Below are 19,433 nucleotides of genomic sequence, written 5' to 3'. Positions count from 1 at the left end.
TGGTAAGTGAGAGTACTTGAGATACTCTCATTACTATTTTTTACTTTATTATTACTTTTTATCTATTTTTTTACTATTCATTATTTTTCACCTATTTTTTAATATTTTATTATTACTTTTTTATTATTTTTTCACTATTATTCTCAATACTTCTCAAGTATTCTCACTGTCCAAACTAAGCTTAAAACGTGTCATCAAAGCTCGGACTTCTTTCAACAGATTCCTCGACTTTGAAATAGAAGTTGCAGCTAGTCTTTGTAGCTCGATAATCATCACCAAACAATCAGATTCCAGAATTAGTCTAGAGATACCTGACTGAAGACAAAATTGAAGACCTCGAAGCATAGCAACCAACTCCACTGTTTCTCGATCCTCAACCTCGTTCTCAACTCTACTTGCTGCCATTATAACACTGCCCCTTTCATCCCTAAGTATAACCCGTTTTTTAGGTTTGCATACTCAGTCAATCTTAAAAGTTCATAAAATAGCCTTAGAACCGATAGAAATCCAAACAATAGACTGAGTTCGGAGAACATATTTTTAAAGGGTAAAAATACAGACGCTTGCTTAGCAAATATGCAAGTTGTTTGGTATTGAATACAAGTAAAAACAAAAAAAAAAGAACAAGAGAGGATGAGACACATGCATCAAGCTAGCAAATTTGTTTATTTATTTCTGATCTTCATTTCTTGTCATTTACTGAGGAGACCTGCATAATCCAACGGTCCATATGGTTGAAAATACTCTGCAAATATTCCCTTCTTTCTTTTATGCTTACATCCCATGTCTTTGCACAACTGATCATTATACCAAATATTAGAGCTCGCAATACCCGTGTTCCGAAAATATCTCCCATCATATTGCTTTATGTTATTTTCCCACAATATGATTTCCTTCTCCGTGTCTCTTATTCTAGGCAGCTCAAGATTCCCATCGAGGAAATGTGCAAGCCATTGACATCTAATTTCAGAGGTACCCAAATTGAAGTAACTCTCTGCATATCCTATCACTGCAACTTGTGGAATCCGAGGATGAATAATCTGCCTGCAGATTTATTTAAGAAAGCATACCATAAGAACTAAGGAGCATCAACAAGACACAAAGCTCTAAAATTAGAACTAAAAAGACATTGATAAGCCGACAGACCTATAGAGAGGAACTATTGACGTTGCTGAACCAACAATGTACTTTCGGAAGATTTGAGATTCGAACATGTTTTTAAGCTTTTGGTCACCCTTGTATCCTGTGGCTAGAATTACAAGATCTGCTTTTAGCTGCTGAGGTTCTTCTCCATTAATGATCAAACCTTCTTTATAGAAGCTAAAGCTTTGTGATTTCTTTAAGACAAGGCTTCCCTCATCCACTTTGTCATAAAATTTTTCAGGCAGCATTCCAATCCGACATGAAGAGAAATCTTGAAGAAAGCTATGTTTAGGTATCACTCCATATTTCTTTAATGGGGATTTCCATCTAAGATAGCTTTCAGCAAATTTTGAGACTCCCCATCTCTGAAAATGCACCCTTCGGCATCAAGATTAAAAAATATTATCGTTGTATAAATATGCACATTCAAAGATGAAAGAAAGCATACCAAGGGTGAAAGCATGGTTGCCAAAAACTTATATGGGAATGTTTCACCAGGCTTATGAACCAACAGCTCTGAAAAGCGACTGAAGCACAAGAAGCCAAGGCTTACACCCCACAAAGAGCCACTGGGGAGAAACCAGTGAGCAGTCCTCTGAATCAATGTGCAAGGGTACTCAACTCCTATACGAAAGAAGGTAAGATATAAGCACTCATTTAGAAAAGGACAGGTTGAGAAGCATTGGCATATTCTCAAAGATATCTTCTGGAGAAACGCAGCTAACGAGGAAGTTCTACTCTAAAAGTTCTATACATTCTCAAAGTATAACTAGGAAGTTCTTACTTCATGAAGTTTCCTCCAACTGATATCCTTAAATAACTCAAAAAAGAAAAAGATATCCTTAAATAAACTTTTCTCACCATTTGCATTCGCGCATTCTGCTGCAATGTCAATTGCCGATTTCAATGAACCAACAACTGCAATTCTCTTTCTTCTGATAAGTTCTGCTGCACTCACCTTGTCCATATCTGAGTAATCCATGGAATGAATCACCTTACCATTGAAGACTTCTGGGCCTTGATCTGGAGGGAACTCTGGTATATTTGGGAGACCACTGAATCTTCCAATACAAAGAACCACAAACTCAAATTGGTACACCTGGCAGAACAACACATAATCTCAGGATCTATGTATTCAAAATGCATTCTTTCTTACCTATTGATCAGCATTTGATTCGAGTTGAATCTGTTGAAAACTAAAGTCTGGACAACAGTATCTATATTTTGGGGTTAGTTTGTTACTGACTATGACCTAAGAGCATGATTTTAGTATAAAACTGTATGACATTTTATAGGTCAAATGAGGCCGGCATATATGGCCAGGTTACTTTCTCATGAAAAATAACTTTGCAAAACATAAAACGAAATAATTTCCTTGAATTGGACGTTTGTGGGATGGGTTTAAGAAGAATAGCAGATCCTTTGTGTTCAGAGTGCTGAAGTTTACAGTAACAGATCATTTATAAAATGGAAACTACCTCTGTGGAGCAAGATTTAGTGTCTTGTACGAGAATGTGCCATTTCCCTCTAGAGCCAAAAGGCTTTCCGGTTCCACCCCAATGATCCCATGACTCCATCTCTTCATAAGACTCTCCAACGTAGTCTATGTTGATGACTTTGGAGTTGAATTTAATGTAAGGAATGATGCCAAAGTGTTGAGCATAGGACTCAAGATACCTCAGCACTTGAGTGTGAGTAGGAAACACTTCTTGCACTGAAGAAGGCCAAGGGAAATCTGAAAATTGGTAGGTTTCTTTGGCATTTTGGAGCTTGGTCGACTCTATAGTATGAGTCCATAATCCTCCTACGCTCTCTTTAGCTTCAAAAACAGTTGTGTTAAAACCCTTCTGCAACATGTACTTGCATGCGAGCAAGCCGCTGGTTCCTGCCCCTATGATCGCCACCCGTTTTTCCATTTTCCGAAGTACTTCTTGCTCTAACTAAAAAATTACAGCTGAAGCTTGGCTGTGGCTAACAAGAATACCAAGTCTGCTTTATATAGGAAAAATAAGCAGCACATGATCGTTTGATTAAACATGTATATATAGTGGGTGCTCTTTTTTTTTTTTCTTCAGAGATTTTCTAGATCTAAATTGACGTCCACTTTGGAATATTGTGCTCCTCATTCGTCTTATGTTAGCTACCAAATCTATGTATACATAGCGTTGATGCAAAAAAAAATTGCACAAGAAGCCGGAAGGAGAGAAATAATCATTCTCGGCCCACTATGAAGATTTGGGTCTCGATCGGTGTGGTTTGGTGCCCCTGACAGTGGTCCGGTACGGCCGTACGGTGTTGATACGTATATCCATGACGGTGTATAAAAAATAAATACAGTGAAAATAAGAGATTCAGATACAGAGATTTAAGTGGTCCGGCATAATGCCTACGTCTACTGAGTATTTGGGGAGAGCAAATCCACTATAATATGTTTGTTTACAGTTTTCCATAACTTCTCATTTCTCACTGTACAATAAAGATTTTGAATATATTTCCTAGAAAAGACCCCTCGCTAGAGCTCCCCTTCAAGAGTTTGAAGATGAAGTCAAAGTCCCTAGGTTGTTTGGTCGCATGCCATTTATTTGACCCTCTTCTCGCGTGCGGCTCGATAGTGGTGAGGGATGTCCGATTTGCGTGTCTGATTACCTCTCACTTTTGCACTTTCTCCCGACACTGCCCCTTTTACCTCTTGACACAGTCTTCTCCTTACCTTCTTGCTTTTCCTCTTGTCTCCTAGTGGTGACCTGGTCTTAGGTCTAGATATTTTGTCCCTTATACATAGAAAAAAAGATTTATATTCTGAGGAATTCTATGCATCAGCTACTATTCATGACTCCCACACCTTACACATATAGTTTTTCATAGGATGTGGAAGTATTTTTCATAGATTGTGGAGTGTTTTTTATAGGGTATGAGGTGTGGGGTGGTGAATAGTGGCTGATGAGAAGAATTTTTTTCTATTTTATACATAAAAATCCCCAGAAAACTGTTGTGGTCATGAGGCCATATTTGTCCATGCTTGTTCTACTTTCAAATACCCTCGATTGAACTATGCAGTGAGGCCGATTTGCTAACTGCCTTTCTATTCAGAATTCTTTAGATTTCTGTCGACAGAAAACACATGAAAATTACTAAATTCTTATATATAGCAACTTAGCAAGTGCATGCCATCGATCGAGGAGCTACCTTTACAAACAAGAAGGAACAAAGACAGAAACATTATAACGATATTAACAGAAAAATCCATAAACAAAAAACATGCATGGCACCTCATGACCTTATTCATGCGTGTCTAGCTGTCGTTGAAAGTGCTAATCTTATCCTTTTCTTTCGCTCTCCTTATCCATTTCTTTCGCTCAGTAATTGGAGAAGAAGGAGAGCTTGGGAACAATACATATTCGAGTTTATGTGCTTTTGTTTATCAGATATTAGATCGTCAAACAATCCGATCATTTCTTAGAAAGAAAGAAAGATTTATGAAGATAAAAAGCGGCAAAAGGGCAACTTTTACAGCACAATGAATGAACCTGAATTAAAGACATCTTGAATATGGAAGCCTACTCTGCTCACACTGATCATGTCATTTGATAAAAAGAAACATCTTTCAATAAAAATCATGTGCATAAACTGTTTGAAATTGATGTGAGGAAACAGTAGTACAAAAATTCAAATAAAACAAGATGGGTGATCATGGACGCGGGCAGGTGTGTCTCAAAGTCCAAACCACTTTTTTTCTCAACGAATGAGATTTTTTTACTTATTAATAGAGTTTAAGTACACAAGCTTACAAAAGATATTTTTTTAATAGCATTAGAAAAAAAAATGAAAATAGCATCAAAATTCGACCAAATACCTGAATGGCTTTTTTTTTTTTTTTTTTTTTTTTTGATACATTTGGGGAGGGGTTTTTGAGCACAAGACCTCCATTTTGAAAGTTAGGAGATTATGTCAATTAAGTCATAGGCTTTTTGCAATACTTGAATGACTTTTATTATTGGCCAAGACTCCAAATAGCAAGGGCCAGACCTAAAAGGAGATTTTGATCATGTTGCGTGAAAATATAACATAAATAATAAAATCTATCTACTTTTAAAAGTTTAAACTAATGGAAAGATGTATATTTTATTATTTATTTCATCTCTTAATACTTCTCCTCATGTGTGGGTTAGGCTCTCCTCGATAGGTGGCCTAATACGTGGAATATTTAATTAATTGAGATAAAGTGTAGAGTCAGGATTCAAATTTAAGACCTCTATTCTGATATCATGTGTAATCATCATTTATTTCAAAAATTTAAACTGATAAAAAAAAAATTTATATCGAAGTTTTTACTTTTATGAATATGAGATGGAAGTTTTGCATATGGATTTTAAAGGCAAAAGGTCGATATTTGTCATTAAGAATAACCCACACTTGATGATCTTTAGATGGGCCATCCCCAAGTTGGGCACTGAGCAATTTTGGATAACGGGTATGAGGTTTTAAACTACAAAAACCCAGATCCGGATATGGGAATTGAAAACACAAGGCCATGATAAAATGCAGATAAAATAAGCAAAACGTGAAAAACTTTCATCAACAGTCGTCTCGGACCCTATCCCAAACACACGCACATACAGATACAGAGCTTGAAACATTCAATGGATTTATCTATCAAACCTATACTTCCACTCTCTCCTCCACTAAATCAGACCATTTACTCTTCCACTCCATGGATGTCCTGCAAACCCATCTCAGATCCTATGGCCTTTCTGCACATTTCACATTCAACTCGGCCCCGTAGAGAAGTGGCGGCCTCAGTTTCCTTCAATCCATCTGGGAATTTCGACCTCTCCTTATATGATGATGAAGAGGGTAACACCTTAAACTTACATGAAGTAAATTATCAGTTATTTATCAACCAGTCCGCTATTTTCTTATAGTCTTAGCTCAATCTTGCAAAAGACGTCAGTCGGATTTATGAGTACAATGGCACATTAATTGTGTTTGAATAAAAACTTCAGCTTTAGAGCTGTCGCATCAAGTTGAGAATAGCCAAGCTTAGTATTGAATAGATAAACTCCCCTGTCCTCTACCAAAATAAAGCAAAAAGCAGAGAGCTTGGAACATGGCCTTAACTGGATTTAGGAAACGAAAATACCTTACAAGATAAAACATCATGCACATAAATGTTTAAATCTGCATGTACTCAAATTCCACTTTAAAAAAGAGCTATGGCTGTAGTTGAATACACTACTGCACAAAAGCTGCATTAAGCAACCTTCTCATAGTTGGTAGAACTTGTTGAACAGTATTTTTGACAGATTTTGATTGGCAGATGCATCAAAACCATCACCCCCAATGCCACCAAGTGAAGGCCGATTTGAGATAGTTATTGATAATGATATCATTCGCCGTCTTGACTTATCCCCATTTCAAGCCACAACAGGAATCAACTCACCATTATCCGGTAAGCACCATGTGAAGAACCTAACTATTTTTGGATATATCAAGATATCGTTTCATATATATGATCCTCTCTGTTGATATTGCTACAGTCGAGCCACAAGAGTTCCTTGAACGTAAAATTGGCTTTTCCATCAACTATACAAGAGAAGATCCACGTGATCCCAGAGAATTATCAGAATTTCCTGATATAAGACTCTGGTTTGTCAGACTCGATGCCACTTATCCATGGCTGCCTGTCTTGTTGGACTGGAGAGCTGGAGAGCTTGCTCGTTATGCAGCCATGCTAGTCCCTCACCAGGTAATGACTAATTAAATAGTAAGAGACAGATAGAGAATAGATAATTCTTTAATGTTCTAAGTTTTGAAATTTTATATTGGCAGATGAACATGAGAATGGGTATTGTTTTTAATCCTGAGGCACTGGAGCTGTTTATTATGAAGAAAGTCTTCATTGTCTATTCTTGGTTGAAGCGACATGATATTCCAAAGCCTAGACTGAAGACAAGTGACATGGCCAGGATGCTTGGATTTATTATTGGAGATGAACTATTCGATCTGATCGAAGAACACCCACTTGATCCATCATAAGCAAAGAAGCCAGCTTTGACTCCAGTTGCAGTTCAGAATATAATCTCAAACACCACATATAATGATAATGGGCTTTTTTCAATATCTAAAACCAAAAGTAGTTGCCCATGTAGGATGAGATTCAGCAGAACAAGGGTATAATTTTCCTTGAAGAGTGATGTCAATGATTGATTTTGAACTTGAACATTCTGCTCATGTTGCAACAGTCTTATGCCAGGTAGGAACGAATACGAATACTGCAGCACTACACTTGTTATTAGCAAAGCTTCTAAACCACAAATTAATTTTAAGTTTAATGATACCAAATTTTCAAGTCATGAACCAAGATTATTTTTTCTAGATGAGGGAGCCAAAGGACTTCTACAATTTGAGTCTCATTCTGTACACTTAATAGCATTGGAGGTGTAAAATCACCACTTGTCTGAAGATGTTAAACTGATGGGAAGAGATAGATTTTATTATTTATTTGATATACTAACACTCCCCTTCAATAGGTAATCTAACATGTGAAATATTTAAATGGGATAGAGTGTAGAGTCAAAGTTCGAGCTAAGAACCTCTGCTTTGATACCACGAAAATCACCACTTATTTCCAAAATCTAAACTAATAAAAAGAAATAAATTTTATTATTTATTTTATATTTTATTATGAGGGGGAAGAAGCGTGGCCTGGCCTTGTTGAGAGGTGCATGCAGGAACTCGCTGCTTCATGATTCATATGCTCGAACGGGCTCAGACTGGTTGTAATAAATTAATCACAAAAGTTCGTTTTCCTTAATAGCGGCACCAACAAGTGTGAAAAATATCAGCAATTAAATTCAGACCTGTTATATTCCCCATGACAACCGGCTTGTACTGGGCCAGAACTAGCCCAAAAAAGGCTTGCACAGCATCACGGAAATTTATTCAATTCGGATCTCATTTAGTTACTTTCTTTTTTCTCTTTTGCTCTTTAGAATTTTCAGGTTTTTTTCAGATCGAAGCTAAGGCCGTTCTTATCATGTTTTAAATTTAGCTACACAGAAATTATTCTTCACTTCAATCAAAACTACCATTCTTTTTCTCATTGTTTGGGATCTTCTATGTAAAGATTCACGAGAAAAAGATTGCATGGATAAGACGTTTTCATTCAAGATAATTTGAAGTGTACATAGCGTATAAGATTTATAGACAAGCTATCCATAAACCCCTCCTATACATAAGTTATTCGAAAATCATAAGTAATAGCACAACGCTAATAAATCAGCTAGCCCGAAGTATCAGTAACAAACATTCTCGGGTTATGTTCAGCACACTTGTTGCCTTGGCTTGTGATGTAGGGGTGGGCAGCGGGACTCTGCCCCGCTTTCGCTCCGCCCCCATTCAACGGGGCGGAGCACCTCGTCCGTCAGATGCAGGGGGCGGGTGGCCTCGCCCCATCTAACCCCCTAGGTGGGGGAGGGATAGGTGCAACCCCTGCCCTGCAAATACCCCATCCCGCCCGTTTCAAAAATATATATATAATATAAATATATATAAGTATTTATATATAAAAAAAATAACCCAAGTCGTGTCATGCCCAATTTTTTTTTCTTTTAATACCCATAACAAAACGACGCCGTTTCGTTAATGGCAAAACGGCGTCGTTTCATGTTTTGTTTAGAATCCCCCCGTCCCCCCGGGCGAGATCAATCTGCCACTCACTCATCCAGAATCTCTCTCTCTCTCCCACTCTCTCTCTCTCTCTCTCTCTCTCACACACACACACACACACACCAGTCGCTGCGCTCTCTGTGTCTCACTCCATCGCTCGTCATCACTGTAGCCATCGCTGCAGCCTTCTGTGACTTCGTTTTCATCTCCGTCGCAGAAGGTAAGAAACTCTAAATCTACTGAAATTTTTTGTGAAATTTCTTTTATAGAATGGAGATTGGAGGAAGAATGAGATTTAATCGGAGATAGATTATGGGATTTGGTGAATTGTGTGCTGTGGAGACTTGATTGTGCATGTGGTTCACTGGTTTGAATGGTTGATGACAGTGTGTTTGTGTGTGAATCTCTTATCTCTCCGTGAATGTGATTGGTTTATTTTTTTATTTTTTTCGAAATATCCTAAATTAGGGTTTCAATCCGAAACCCTAAATTAATTTAGGGGTTTCAATCATTGAAACCCCTAAATTGTTTTAGGATTTCGATTCACCCTAAAATAATTTAGGGGTTTCACTAAATTATTTTAGGGTTTTGGATTGGGGGGATTTTGAGGATTTACATTAATGTGGGATAAGATCTGATTTTTAATTGGGAAATTAATTTTTTTCACAACTTTTATGACCCATTTTAATTGGGTATTTAATTTTTTTTACAACTTTTATAACCCATTTTAATTGGGTATTTAATTTGTTTTACAACTTTTATAACCCATTTTAATTGGGTATTTAATTTTTTTTACAGCTTTTATAACCCATTTTAATTGGGTAATGGTATTTGTTTTACAACTTTTATAACCCATTTTAATTGGGTATTTCATTTTTCTTACAACTTTTCTAACCCATTTTAATTGGGTATATCGTATTTCATTTTTTTTTTTACAACTTTTCTAATCGATTTTAATTGGGTATACCATATTTCATTTTTTTTACAACTTTTATATCTCATTTTAATTGGGTATTTCATTATTTTTACAACTTTTATAACCTATTTTAATTGGGTATTAAATTTGTTTTACAACTTTTATAACTCATTTTAATTGGGTAATTGGGTATTTCATTTTTTTTTTTTTTTTTTTTTATGTTTGATGTTTGATCTTCCAACTTCCCATATATATGTTAATGCTTCGATATTAATTGTTTTGCATGTTGCTACGTTTGCTTTAATTTCAGATTTTTTGTTTGCTTGAGTTCATGGATATGCCAGTAGATTCTAGTGCGAGTTCTCCTTTCCAAGCCCAAGGTACCCTACCCCTACGACCATCCTTGGAGAGATAGTTGCAGTCTTTTGGCCATCCTTGTTAGCATCATAGCCTCGAAGTCGGCCTTTAGCACCAGATGGCGTATATTGGATTCATTTCGGAGTTCATTAGCTCCTATCACTATGAAGACTTTGATTTGCATGCAGAATTGGATCAAGGGAACTCCAATTCATGTTCCGGATGTTCTTGAGTATGAGGAGGCCGACGTCGAGGAGGAGGGTGGTGATCAGTCTGGATCTGGTATTTATTTTAATTTTATTTTCTAATTTCTTATTAATTAATTTATTTTCATTTAATTGGTATTCATTAAATTCATTTCAATTTTTATTGTTATAGTAATACATGAGACGGCGTCTACGGCTACCTCCGATACAGTATGACTTTGTATTGGACCCACCATTGCCATGGTTTGCACAATTTGTCCTTTATTTATTTTTTTCATTTATAATTTTATATTATATTTTAGTATCTAATTATTTTGCTTATATGTTTTTTAGCTTTTATATTCTTAATATACACATGCCGAATCCTAATGACCGATCTATGATCATCTGCCTCATGTTCAAGACTGCATCTCAAATTCCAATTGCCCAATCTGAATCTCTTCTTGGTTAGTACTTTTAATATTTTGTATTTTAATTTTTTAAATTTTTGTTTCATTTTATAACTTTATATGTCTAATTTGTTTTATTTTTAAATTATTAATATTTCAGGTTTTATAACTTATTAATGTTTATGATCTTGATTTTCAGTCTTACAGCAGTCGACACAACTCACCACTCAGTGAACTCACCGCCATAGCGCCATCCCAAATTGATCAAGTTGAAAATTTAATAGTTATAATTGTTAATTTAAAATTAAGTGTAATGTTGTTACAATAGTTAATAGTACAATTTGTAATATTTAATATTTTTAGAAGAGTTTGTAATATTGTAATAGTTTAAGTTTATTAGTTCTCTTAGAGTCTTAATTTGTATAATTGTAAATTGTAATTTGTAATAGCTTAGTACCTTAATGATGATTATTACTTAATTAATTAATAGTTAAAATTTAGTATATAGTTAATAGTTCTATCTATATATATGTATCTTTGTTTTCAATTTTTAAATATATTTATTTTTTTAGTTAAATTCTGGGTCCAAAGTGGCCCAAAAATGAATTTTGGGCCATTTAGGGCCCAGAAAAATGAGCTGGGCCGAAGGTCCAGTAGGAGGGGCAGGGGGCAGACAGATGGGAGTCCACTCCCGCATCCCAGTGAACGGACGGGGTACCCCACCCCACCTGGGCGGGGGTTGGGTATGGTGGAAATTTTGACACCCCTACCCAAGCGAGGGATGGGGGAGGGGAGGGGTGGCCCCGCCTGTAGGGGGCAGGTAGCACCCCTATTGTGGTGTGCCGTTAAGATCATTTTGAATTTTATCTCCAATATTCTGTCCAATTGGTATTAATAGACTGTACAATTAATAAGTAGGATCAGCCACAAAAAACTTCAACTGTTCAGTAGATTTGCTTTCCATTGAAATCTGAAGAGCACCACAACAATTCTAAACACTACCTAGAGAGTTGTGAATTTCAACTTGGTCTACTCTGAACATTATTAGTAAATTTTCATGAGTCTTTGCTCGTTCTCCATTTTTTCATTTTTATGAAAGAAAAATGATAGTCACAATCGTGTGTGTGCAAACGTCATGCAATCATTTTAAAAAAAGTGAATAAATACGAGACTCACATGAAAAAATAATAATTTTTTAATAGTGGACCCCACTCTTTTTTGAAGCGATTGTACGACGCTTGCGCACTCTACGACTGCATGTAACATTACTCTTTATGGAAAAATAACCAAATTAAATAGAATTGACATTAATCAGAATTTTCATACATATATTGTGGCGCCTCAACCCCACTTGGGCTCAGGCAGGAGTTGCAACGCCGGGATGCTATCCACTTGGGTCAAACACCCCTCGAATAATGTGAAAGTATAGTGCGTGCTCGCATACTCGATAAATGTGTACAATTAATTTACAATTGAAAAATAAAAAAAAGGGAAGTCTGAACTGCTAAGAGTGTCAGAAATTCAAATTTACAATTCCAACAAAAAAATCCATAAGCCACTAGTCTCTCAATCTCCGACATAAAACTTATACAATCATCCGACTAATTAAAAGGAAAACATCAAACAGCGCTACGCAAGGAAAAAGGTACCCAAGTTTTCACTCCTCAAGAGGAACCAATTCTCCAAGCTCATGACCATCATTTGCATCAAAATTATGGTTTCGCAAAGCGGAACTGCTGGTGGGAACACTACGATGAGATTTTGCAATCTCAGCAAGTAAAACCAATAGAATAATACCCAAAAATACAAGCACAAAAAAAGTAGACATATCACAGCATTTGAAAAAAATGAGATCTTTCAACAATGCACGAAACCAATATGTTTTTCAGCAATTTACAGAAAATGCCACGCACACCAAAAATCCACATTTCCATTTTTAAAGCATCCTTTTAACTACGCATGCACCATTGTCTCCTTTATGGACCATCCGCACACCTTGACTCTCTTCGCCACATCACGGGTAACGACTGTGCATGTGACATCGTAACCAGTAATGCCCTAATCCGTACCAGGCGCGTATGTGACCAAGCATCCTCTAGCCTCCGCTAGCAGAAAGGCCACAAAATCGGCACGAGATCGTTACCATCTCATCCAAGCTTGTTGTTGTCCAGCAACAACCCAGATGACGTCACTCAGTTTTACACCACTCTTGAGTAACCAAAGGAGCTCCACCGAGATAATGTCCCATCTCGATTTGGGGTCGTAATACGCACCCACCCACAAAACACGTTTTTAATAAATGACACTAAGAACGAAGCTTTCCAGTTTTGCAGCACAACCAGAGAACATAGCACAATTAACAAATTAATCACGACATAGACATAGATCAGAGCACAGTTAATACGATCAAGATAACTAAAAATAATAATAATGTAGATGCGTGAACAGACAGATATTGGATGACATGGGAGTAATACATCAACCAATGGCCAAACAACATACAAATTCACATATTCACACATCACAACTACACGTGATTCCCAACGTTTCACCCGACCCTCAGCCAACAGTTCATCACCAACTATAGTTATTATCCCAACGCTCCATAAGCCCTCAGCCACTTAACCAATTACAACCAGACTGTAATAAAAACACAAATTTTCAATGTAAGTATTTTAAGAGTCAGTCTAGGGTTTTACTTACAATGCAGAATGCAATCTAGGATGATCGAGTGTGCTGCCTAAGGTATCTCGTGTGTGAGTGCGCGTCACAGCGAGATGAAAAAAAACAGTTAGTTAAAACTGATGATGCCTAAAAATTAATACGAAAATATAGTGGTGCACAACTTACTGTGGTTGCGTTGGGAGAGGCGGAGCTCGGCGACGACAGTGGCGGGGCATATTGAATAGTGGCAATTTTTGGGCAAAACAAAACTCACATGGGAAAATTTATGGGTGGTGGATCTGATAAACTCAGGGGATGGGGAGGGGACTAGTGGTGGCTGGTGGTGGTTTGAAACCCTAAAGCCTCGTTTGTTTTCATAGATGAGTTTAAATTAAAATTAAAAATTGTATAAAATATTATTAAAATATATATTTTTAATACTATTTTTGTTTTGAGATTTGAAAAAATTGAATTGTTTATTTTATTTTATGTGGAAATTTGATATAAAGTTGTAATGATGAGATGAAATGTGTTGAAATGAGTTTTGAAAACAAATGAGGCATAAGAGAGAGAGAGAGAGAGATAGAGATCTGGTTTCGGTGTTGGGGAAGATTTGAGAAGAGAGAGGCCAATTTGGAACTGGAGGGGGGGGGGGGTCGGAAGACCTTCACTAAGCGGTGGAGGGTGGTGGAGGAACTATGAGAGATAGCGGTTGACAAATCTGAGAAAAGGAAACAATGATGACAGGCGTGAATGATGACGTCGTGCGACGACAAATCTGAGGGTCGGCTGAGATCCATGGAAGATCTGCCCATCCTTGGAGTCAAATGGCCATGAGCGTAATTGGTGGTGGCAACACCAAAGCTAAGGAGGAGAAGAGAGAAAACGGCGAGAGAGGGTCAAGAAATCAAAGGTGGAGATGGTCAAAGGGGTCTCTTCGCAATGCTTCTAGAACCACACAAGCGACAAGGGAGGGACGATCGGCGCGACGGGGCTGGTTCTGCGACTGTGAGCACAACCTAACGGGAAGCTTAATGTGATTGTGGGTAGATATATATATATATATATATAGACGAATAGAGGAAGATTGAGGGAGATGGTGCGGAAGAGCTTATCAGTGAGGAGAGGCAATGGTGGTTGGACGGTGGGAGAGGAGGCAGCGGCAAGATCTGGGTTGCAGGGGAGAAAAGAGAAAGAGAAGGGGGAGGGTGCGGCGCAGGAGGGAGGAGGGAGAAGAGAAAAAAATTTAGGGTTTTCTTCCCTTAGGCTAAAACGAGGTAGTTTAGGAGAAAGTAGGGGTGCGCTCCGCCCATGCGGGGGTGAGGGCCCCGCCCCACATCTAGGGTCCCTAGCGGGGGCGGGTGGCGGGGAGGGCCCAACCCTGCCCCACTTACATTTCTATATACATTATATACATATATATAAACATAAACATAAATTTATATTTATATTTTACAAATTGTCTATATATAAATATATATTACAATTTATTAGACTTGTTCACAAAATATGCATTGAAAAATTTTAAAACTATATAGTTTAAAAACTAATACATTACAATTTACACAAAATATGTACTAGCAAATTTAAAATTACATAGTTTTTAAATTATAGTCATATTTACAAAATTTAAATTTATAATTTGGGTTTAAAAATGTATTTTTAATTATTTTTACATTTAGAAATAATTTTTAAATCCAATAAAATGTAGTATTTTTTTTTTAAGTAGAATGAGGCGGGAATCCACCCCGCCCACTGGGGCAGGGTACCCCGCCCCCATCCCAGGGGCGGGGCGGGGGATGGGGGTGAAAACCCCACCTCCCACCCCATTCGGGGCGGGGTGCGGGAAGGGGTGCCCTCGCTCCGTAAGGGGTGGGTAGCACTCCTAAGAGAAAGGGCTGGGTTCACTTGCACGGGCTGGGCTGGCTCACACACACACCCATGGGCTGGCCCGTCTTTCACACTCACACACAATAAAATCCACTTAAACAACATGCTCATCTTACTAAAGAAAACACGTAAAGAGTTGGGCCACACACACACACACATATATATATATATATATATATATATATATATATATACACACACACACATATATACACACACACACATAGCTAAACTACAAAAATGAAATAATGATCGAAGAGTCGAAGACTTTGAGTTGACCCAGCCATCAATCGTTGTTTGCAACCCTACTAGAGTAAGCCTTGTCATTCAAAAGAGGCTCTTGTCGAAAACTGTCGGGTATTTCTTTATATGCGAGTCATTGTCCTGACCTAATTCGAAAGTGTTCTCTCTTTGACATTGCCACCGATATTACTACATGTACACAATACTGATCAACACTTGGAAATTATGATTAGAGGCGGGCCGGATCAAGATCGATCATTAGCTTTTCATTAAACTAATAATTAATCTTCCTCAACCGAGATGCATGCAGGCAGGCCATGCAGTGAAGAAAACTACTAATATTATTCAGATGCATGCATGCCTGCATGTATTCTCAGTTAATGTTTAGATAATTACATTCACCAAGCTTTTCTACCAACATTGGACCCAATGCAATACTAATTATCAAAGAGATCAATGAAGTGGTACTGCCTGTAGCAGAACTTGAAATGAAGGAGATCAAAATTTACTGATCCGGCCTATTAAGGCTATGTTTAGATACTGTATTATCTCAAATGATCTATAAACAGTAATAAAAAAAAAAGTAATACTGAATAGTAGTAAACTGTTTATCATAAATAGTAATGAAGTAGTATCATACCAAACATATGCTAAAAGAAATTCAAGAAGTGAAAACAAATGAACCCTAGCTAGTAAAAGCAGTACTGATCATCTTATCTCACACTTGTACATGATCGATCTTTTGCTGATTTATGGTCGGTATATAAATCGATCCAACCAATATGTCTGGCCGACACATGCATATATCGATGATCCGAAGTACATGGATCCGTTAAGACAGGCCAACAGTACTCGTGTTAATGATGGACTGGTACATGGTGGATTGTGTAGGTTAGTCTGTACCCACGTGCTCCCATGTGCCAGTGTACCAGTAAACATGTGAAGGTTCATGTAGCACATCATGCATATAGGTATGAGAAGATCATAGGGCAATTTATAACACTTGCAATATGAGGCTGGGACCAATATGTATATCGAGATCGTTGGTACACTAACACAAGAGAAAGAAAACACATGGTCAATTGTTTCTGCTGGACGTACAAGTCCACAAGAAATTCAATGCATGACTCAGTTTTTGTTTCTTTTTGTGTGAACAAGCTGCTGGCTGCGTTCCTAATCTTGTTGACAAGCAGCGGCTTGTTCATGTTGTGAGGCTTTGTGGGGTATATAAGACTAATTAGAATTGTTGATATGACCCATGAATCTAATTCAAATCCAATACAAAATTAGTGAGTTGCATGGGATTGAGAGGTCTAACCCATTTAATTAAAAGAAAAGTTTTCTTGCAAGCGAGTTTGCATATTAAATTACGCACCGATACTGACATGTAACGTATCTGTTTAATGAAATGGTACGAATTGAAAACATAAATAATTTTCATGAGACAAAGGCTGACCTTCTTATTCTCTCAAAATTTTTTTCTTTTCAATAAAAAAAGACATGTTAGTGTCTATATATAATTTGATGTACGTATCAAACTGTTTGTACTTAACAAGATGCTTAATTAAATAAATGAAGTTATTGTCTCTAATATCATTTATAAGTCTAAGGAAAGCTAGCTATATATATACTTGAGAAGAATTAATTCAATGCTATAATTAAAAGCCCTTTTAATCATTATAAGGACAAGAAATTCTCTTCCAAACAATTATGTAGGATCCTAGTCACAGTGGAAGACTGCGAATTGAAATTAAAACGATATGAAAACACGAATCCCTATCGTACGTAGGATCTGTGCAGTTCATACGTACCATCCTCCTTACAGTGAGGTTTATTTCTAAGCTAGTTTATGCAGATGTTTTTCGCATGTGATAATATCATGTCCTGTATAAGTTTTCAATCATTTTAAGGAATATTACTTGTTGATTGCCATGATCTAGACCTACGCTTCCCCCATGATTAGGATCAAAACGTCACACTTAAGTGATTTATTTCCGTCTACAAAATTCCTTTATTCCGCTGTGATTAGGAGAAACATTTTCTGTCCGTTGCAGTTGCAGTTGCAGTTGCAGTTCTCTTCCCTATCAGACAGCTTAATTTAAGTGATTTTGTACGTGATTAGTAATTGGCTTCTAGATGCATTTTATGGAGTTCTAAGATTGTTTTTGGATAATGAGTTATTTTCAGATATTCTGTAAAGAAAAAATTTATTTATTATTTTAATTTTTATTATTATTTTATCATCTTATAATATAATATTAGATGATAGATTTATAAGTAAAACATAATAAATAATCTTTAATCATCTAATGACACATCATAATATAATAAAAAATTATAGAAGTTGAGATCACGAGTAACTAGCATTATTTTTCTGTAAATAGTAATGAAAAAATAATATAAAATATTAAATAATAATAAAAAATTAAGTAAATAATAATTAGTAGCAATGTATCCAATGCTAAAATTAAAGACACTTTAATTCAACGTTCGGTTCAGTGATGATTGACAGCTAATATATATATATATTTTTTTAGAATAATGGTTAAGAGAATTGTTATAGATACAGATATTATATAAAATTAAATTTACAAATCAACGTAGCTAATTCTTTTAAAATATTTCTCAACTGTTAATACTTCTAGTTGCTACTGTTAGTGTTTCAGTTTTTGTTCTTAATAAAAAAGAAAAGAAAAAACACTTCCCTTGACGGGGAAAAAAGCCTTTAATGGTCGCGTCTCCACCTTGAAATCTGGGGGAGCATTGAATGGACATGATCCATCGATCATTTAATGCCTCACCTAACCAAGCATTTACTCATTCAAGCGCGAGGAACACGAAATGTCCATATTCCTGCTCCAATGACCCATACATCAAAAGCACATTTCATTTCTTTGTTTTTGTTTTTGTCAGGTTAGTCCATGCATGGTCCAAATCAACCAGCAGACTGATATATAATTTAGTATATATAAAAAAAATACCCCTGCGCTTAAATTATCAAAATTGATATGGTAATAAAATAAATAAATAAAATATGAAGTGACAAAATCTTACAATGTGTATACAATATGATCTTTATGGCTATGAAAAACTACAAAAGATCTAATGGTTGAAGGGTATACAATCTATTCTTCCTTAGTCTTTTTACATTTTTTTTTTTTATCTGGTTTTTTTATCATCACCTTTATCATATATATGTTTGCATAAGTACCAGACATGATATAATTATATATATGTTTGCATGGTACAAGACATGATATAATATATGATCACCTCATCTATATTAATTATGCTTACCCCTCCATAAACTTGGCAAAAATAATATAGTTTCAGTTTTTTTTTCTTTTGCTTTTTTATATCGGGGAACCTTTCCAAGACAAGACATTTCGGACCCATCTCTGTAAAGTAAACTCCAGTCCCGTGCACAGTACCGTTAGAAGTTTTCTTATAAGAAACTGATTAAATCGTTGACTTTTCACCAAGGAGTGTGACCCTAAAGGATTATTTGTACACATCATGAGGTATTGAACCTTAGACCTTGAAGGGAGTGATACTCCAAAATCATGCAAATCCTTCACCATCAAGGGGTTTTATACAGCTGTTATACTATAGTTTACATTTGTAGCGTATTGGACTGTAGTTGTTAATGTAGTTTTTCTTATATGTTTTGTTCAGTACAGAAGTGTATATGATAAACTTCATTTTACTGTTGTATAGATTGATCATATAGTTTCAGTTTAATTTTTAGGACTTGGTTTGGAATTTTTGTAATCCTCAAATTCTCTCTCTTGTATATGGTATTTCTGTGATCTCGAAAGCGAAGAATATTAAAAAAAATTGAATACCGTCTTCTTCTTAAGAAAAAAATTGGCATAAATAATGGCAAAGATGGATAATATTATATATAGTAAGCGACAGTACCACAGATAATCACAAACCTATCATCGATCTGATGAC

The 19,433-nt window shown here is 36.3% G+C and overlaps 2 protein-coding genes across 2 annotated transcripts; one reads left to right on the top strand and one right to left on the bottom strand.

Annotated features, from left to right (window-relative positions):
* Positions 1–520: 520 nt before the first annotated feature.
* LOC121243644 (probable flavin-containing monooxygenase 1) lies at positions 521–3,125 on the bottom strand. Its single transcript, XM_041141762.1, has 5 exons — positions 2,622–3,125; positions 2,005–2,242; positions 1,592–1,767; positions 1,147–1,508; positions 521–1,044 (listed from the first exon to the last, which is right to left on the bottom strand). Exons 1-5 carry the CDS (start codon positions 3,057–3,059, stop codon positions 693–695), a joined length of 1,566 nt encoding a protein of 521 aa, XP_040997696.1. The 5' UTR covers positions 3,060–3,125; the 3' UTR covers positions 521–692.
* Positions 3,126–5,688: 2,563 nt separating this feature from the next.
* On the top strand, positions 5,689–7,496 carry LOC121241894 (protein CHLORORESPIRATORY REDUCTION 6, chloroplastic). The gene is made up of 4 exons (XM_041139755.1): positions 5,689–5,997; positions 6,461–6,592; positions 6,681–6,889; positions 6,973–7,496. The coding sequence occupies exons 1-4, from the start codon at positions 5,784–5,786 to the stop codon at positions 7,177–7,179; spliced, it is 762 nt and encodes a 253-aa protein (XP_040995689.1). The 5' UTR covers positions 5,689–5,783; the 3' UTR covers positions 7,180–7,496.
* The last annotated feature ends 11,937 nt before the right edge of the window (positions 7,497–19,433 follow it).

Source organism: Juglans microcarpa x Juglans regia, chromosome 8D (genome assembly GCF_004785595.1).
Source record: "Juglans microcarpa x Juglans regia isolate MS1-56 chromosome 8D, Jm3101_v1.0, whole genome shotgun sequence".
Classification (NCBI taxonomy): domain Eukaryota; kingdom Viridiplantae; phylum Streptophyta; class Magnoliopsida; order Fagales; family Juglandaceae; genus Juglans; species Juglans microcarpa x Juglans regia.
Note: the sequence above shows the minus strand (reverse complement) of the source record. Positions and strands in the feature narration are given on the sequence as shown.

What these genes read in the sequence shown, in the direction of transcription:
- LOC121243644 (XM_041141762.1), bottom strand. Translation starts at nt 3,059, where the DNA reads ATGGAAAAACGGGTGGCGATCATAGGGGCAGGAACCAGCGGCTTGCTC. An exon ending in CTAAATCTTGCTCCACAGAG is followed by an intron (nt 2,243 to 2,621) that starts GTAGTTTCCATT and finishes TTGTTCTGCCAG; the next exon opens with GTGTACCAATTTGAGTTTGT. An exon ending in AGAATGCGCGAATGCAAATG is followed by an intron (nt 1,768 to 2,004) that starts GTGAGAAAAGTT and finishes TCTTTCGTATAG; the next exon opens with GAGTTGAGTACCCTTGCACA.
- LOC121241894 (XM_041139755.1), top strand. Translation starts at nt 5,784, where the DNA reads ATGGATTTATCTATCAAACCTATACTTCCACTCTCTCCTCCACTAAAT. An exon ending in AATCAACTCACCATTATCCG is followed by an intron (nt 6,593 to 6,680) that starts GTAAGCACCATG and finishes ATATTGCTACAG; the next exon opens with TCGAGCCACAAGAGTTCCTT. An exon ending in CCATGCTAGTCCCTCACCAG is followed by an intron (nt 6,890 to 6,972) that starts GTAATGACTAAT and finishes TTATATTGGCAG; the next exon opens with ATGAACATGAGAATGGGTAT.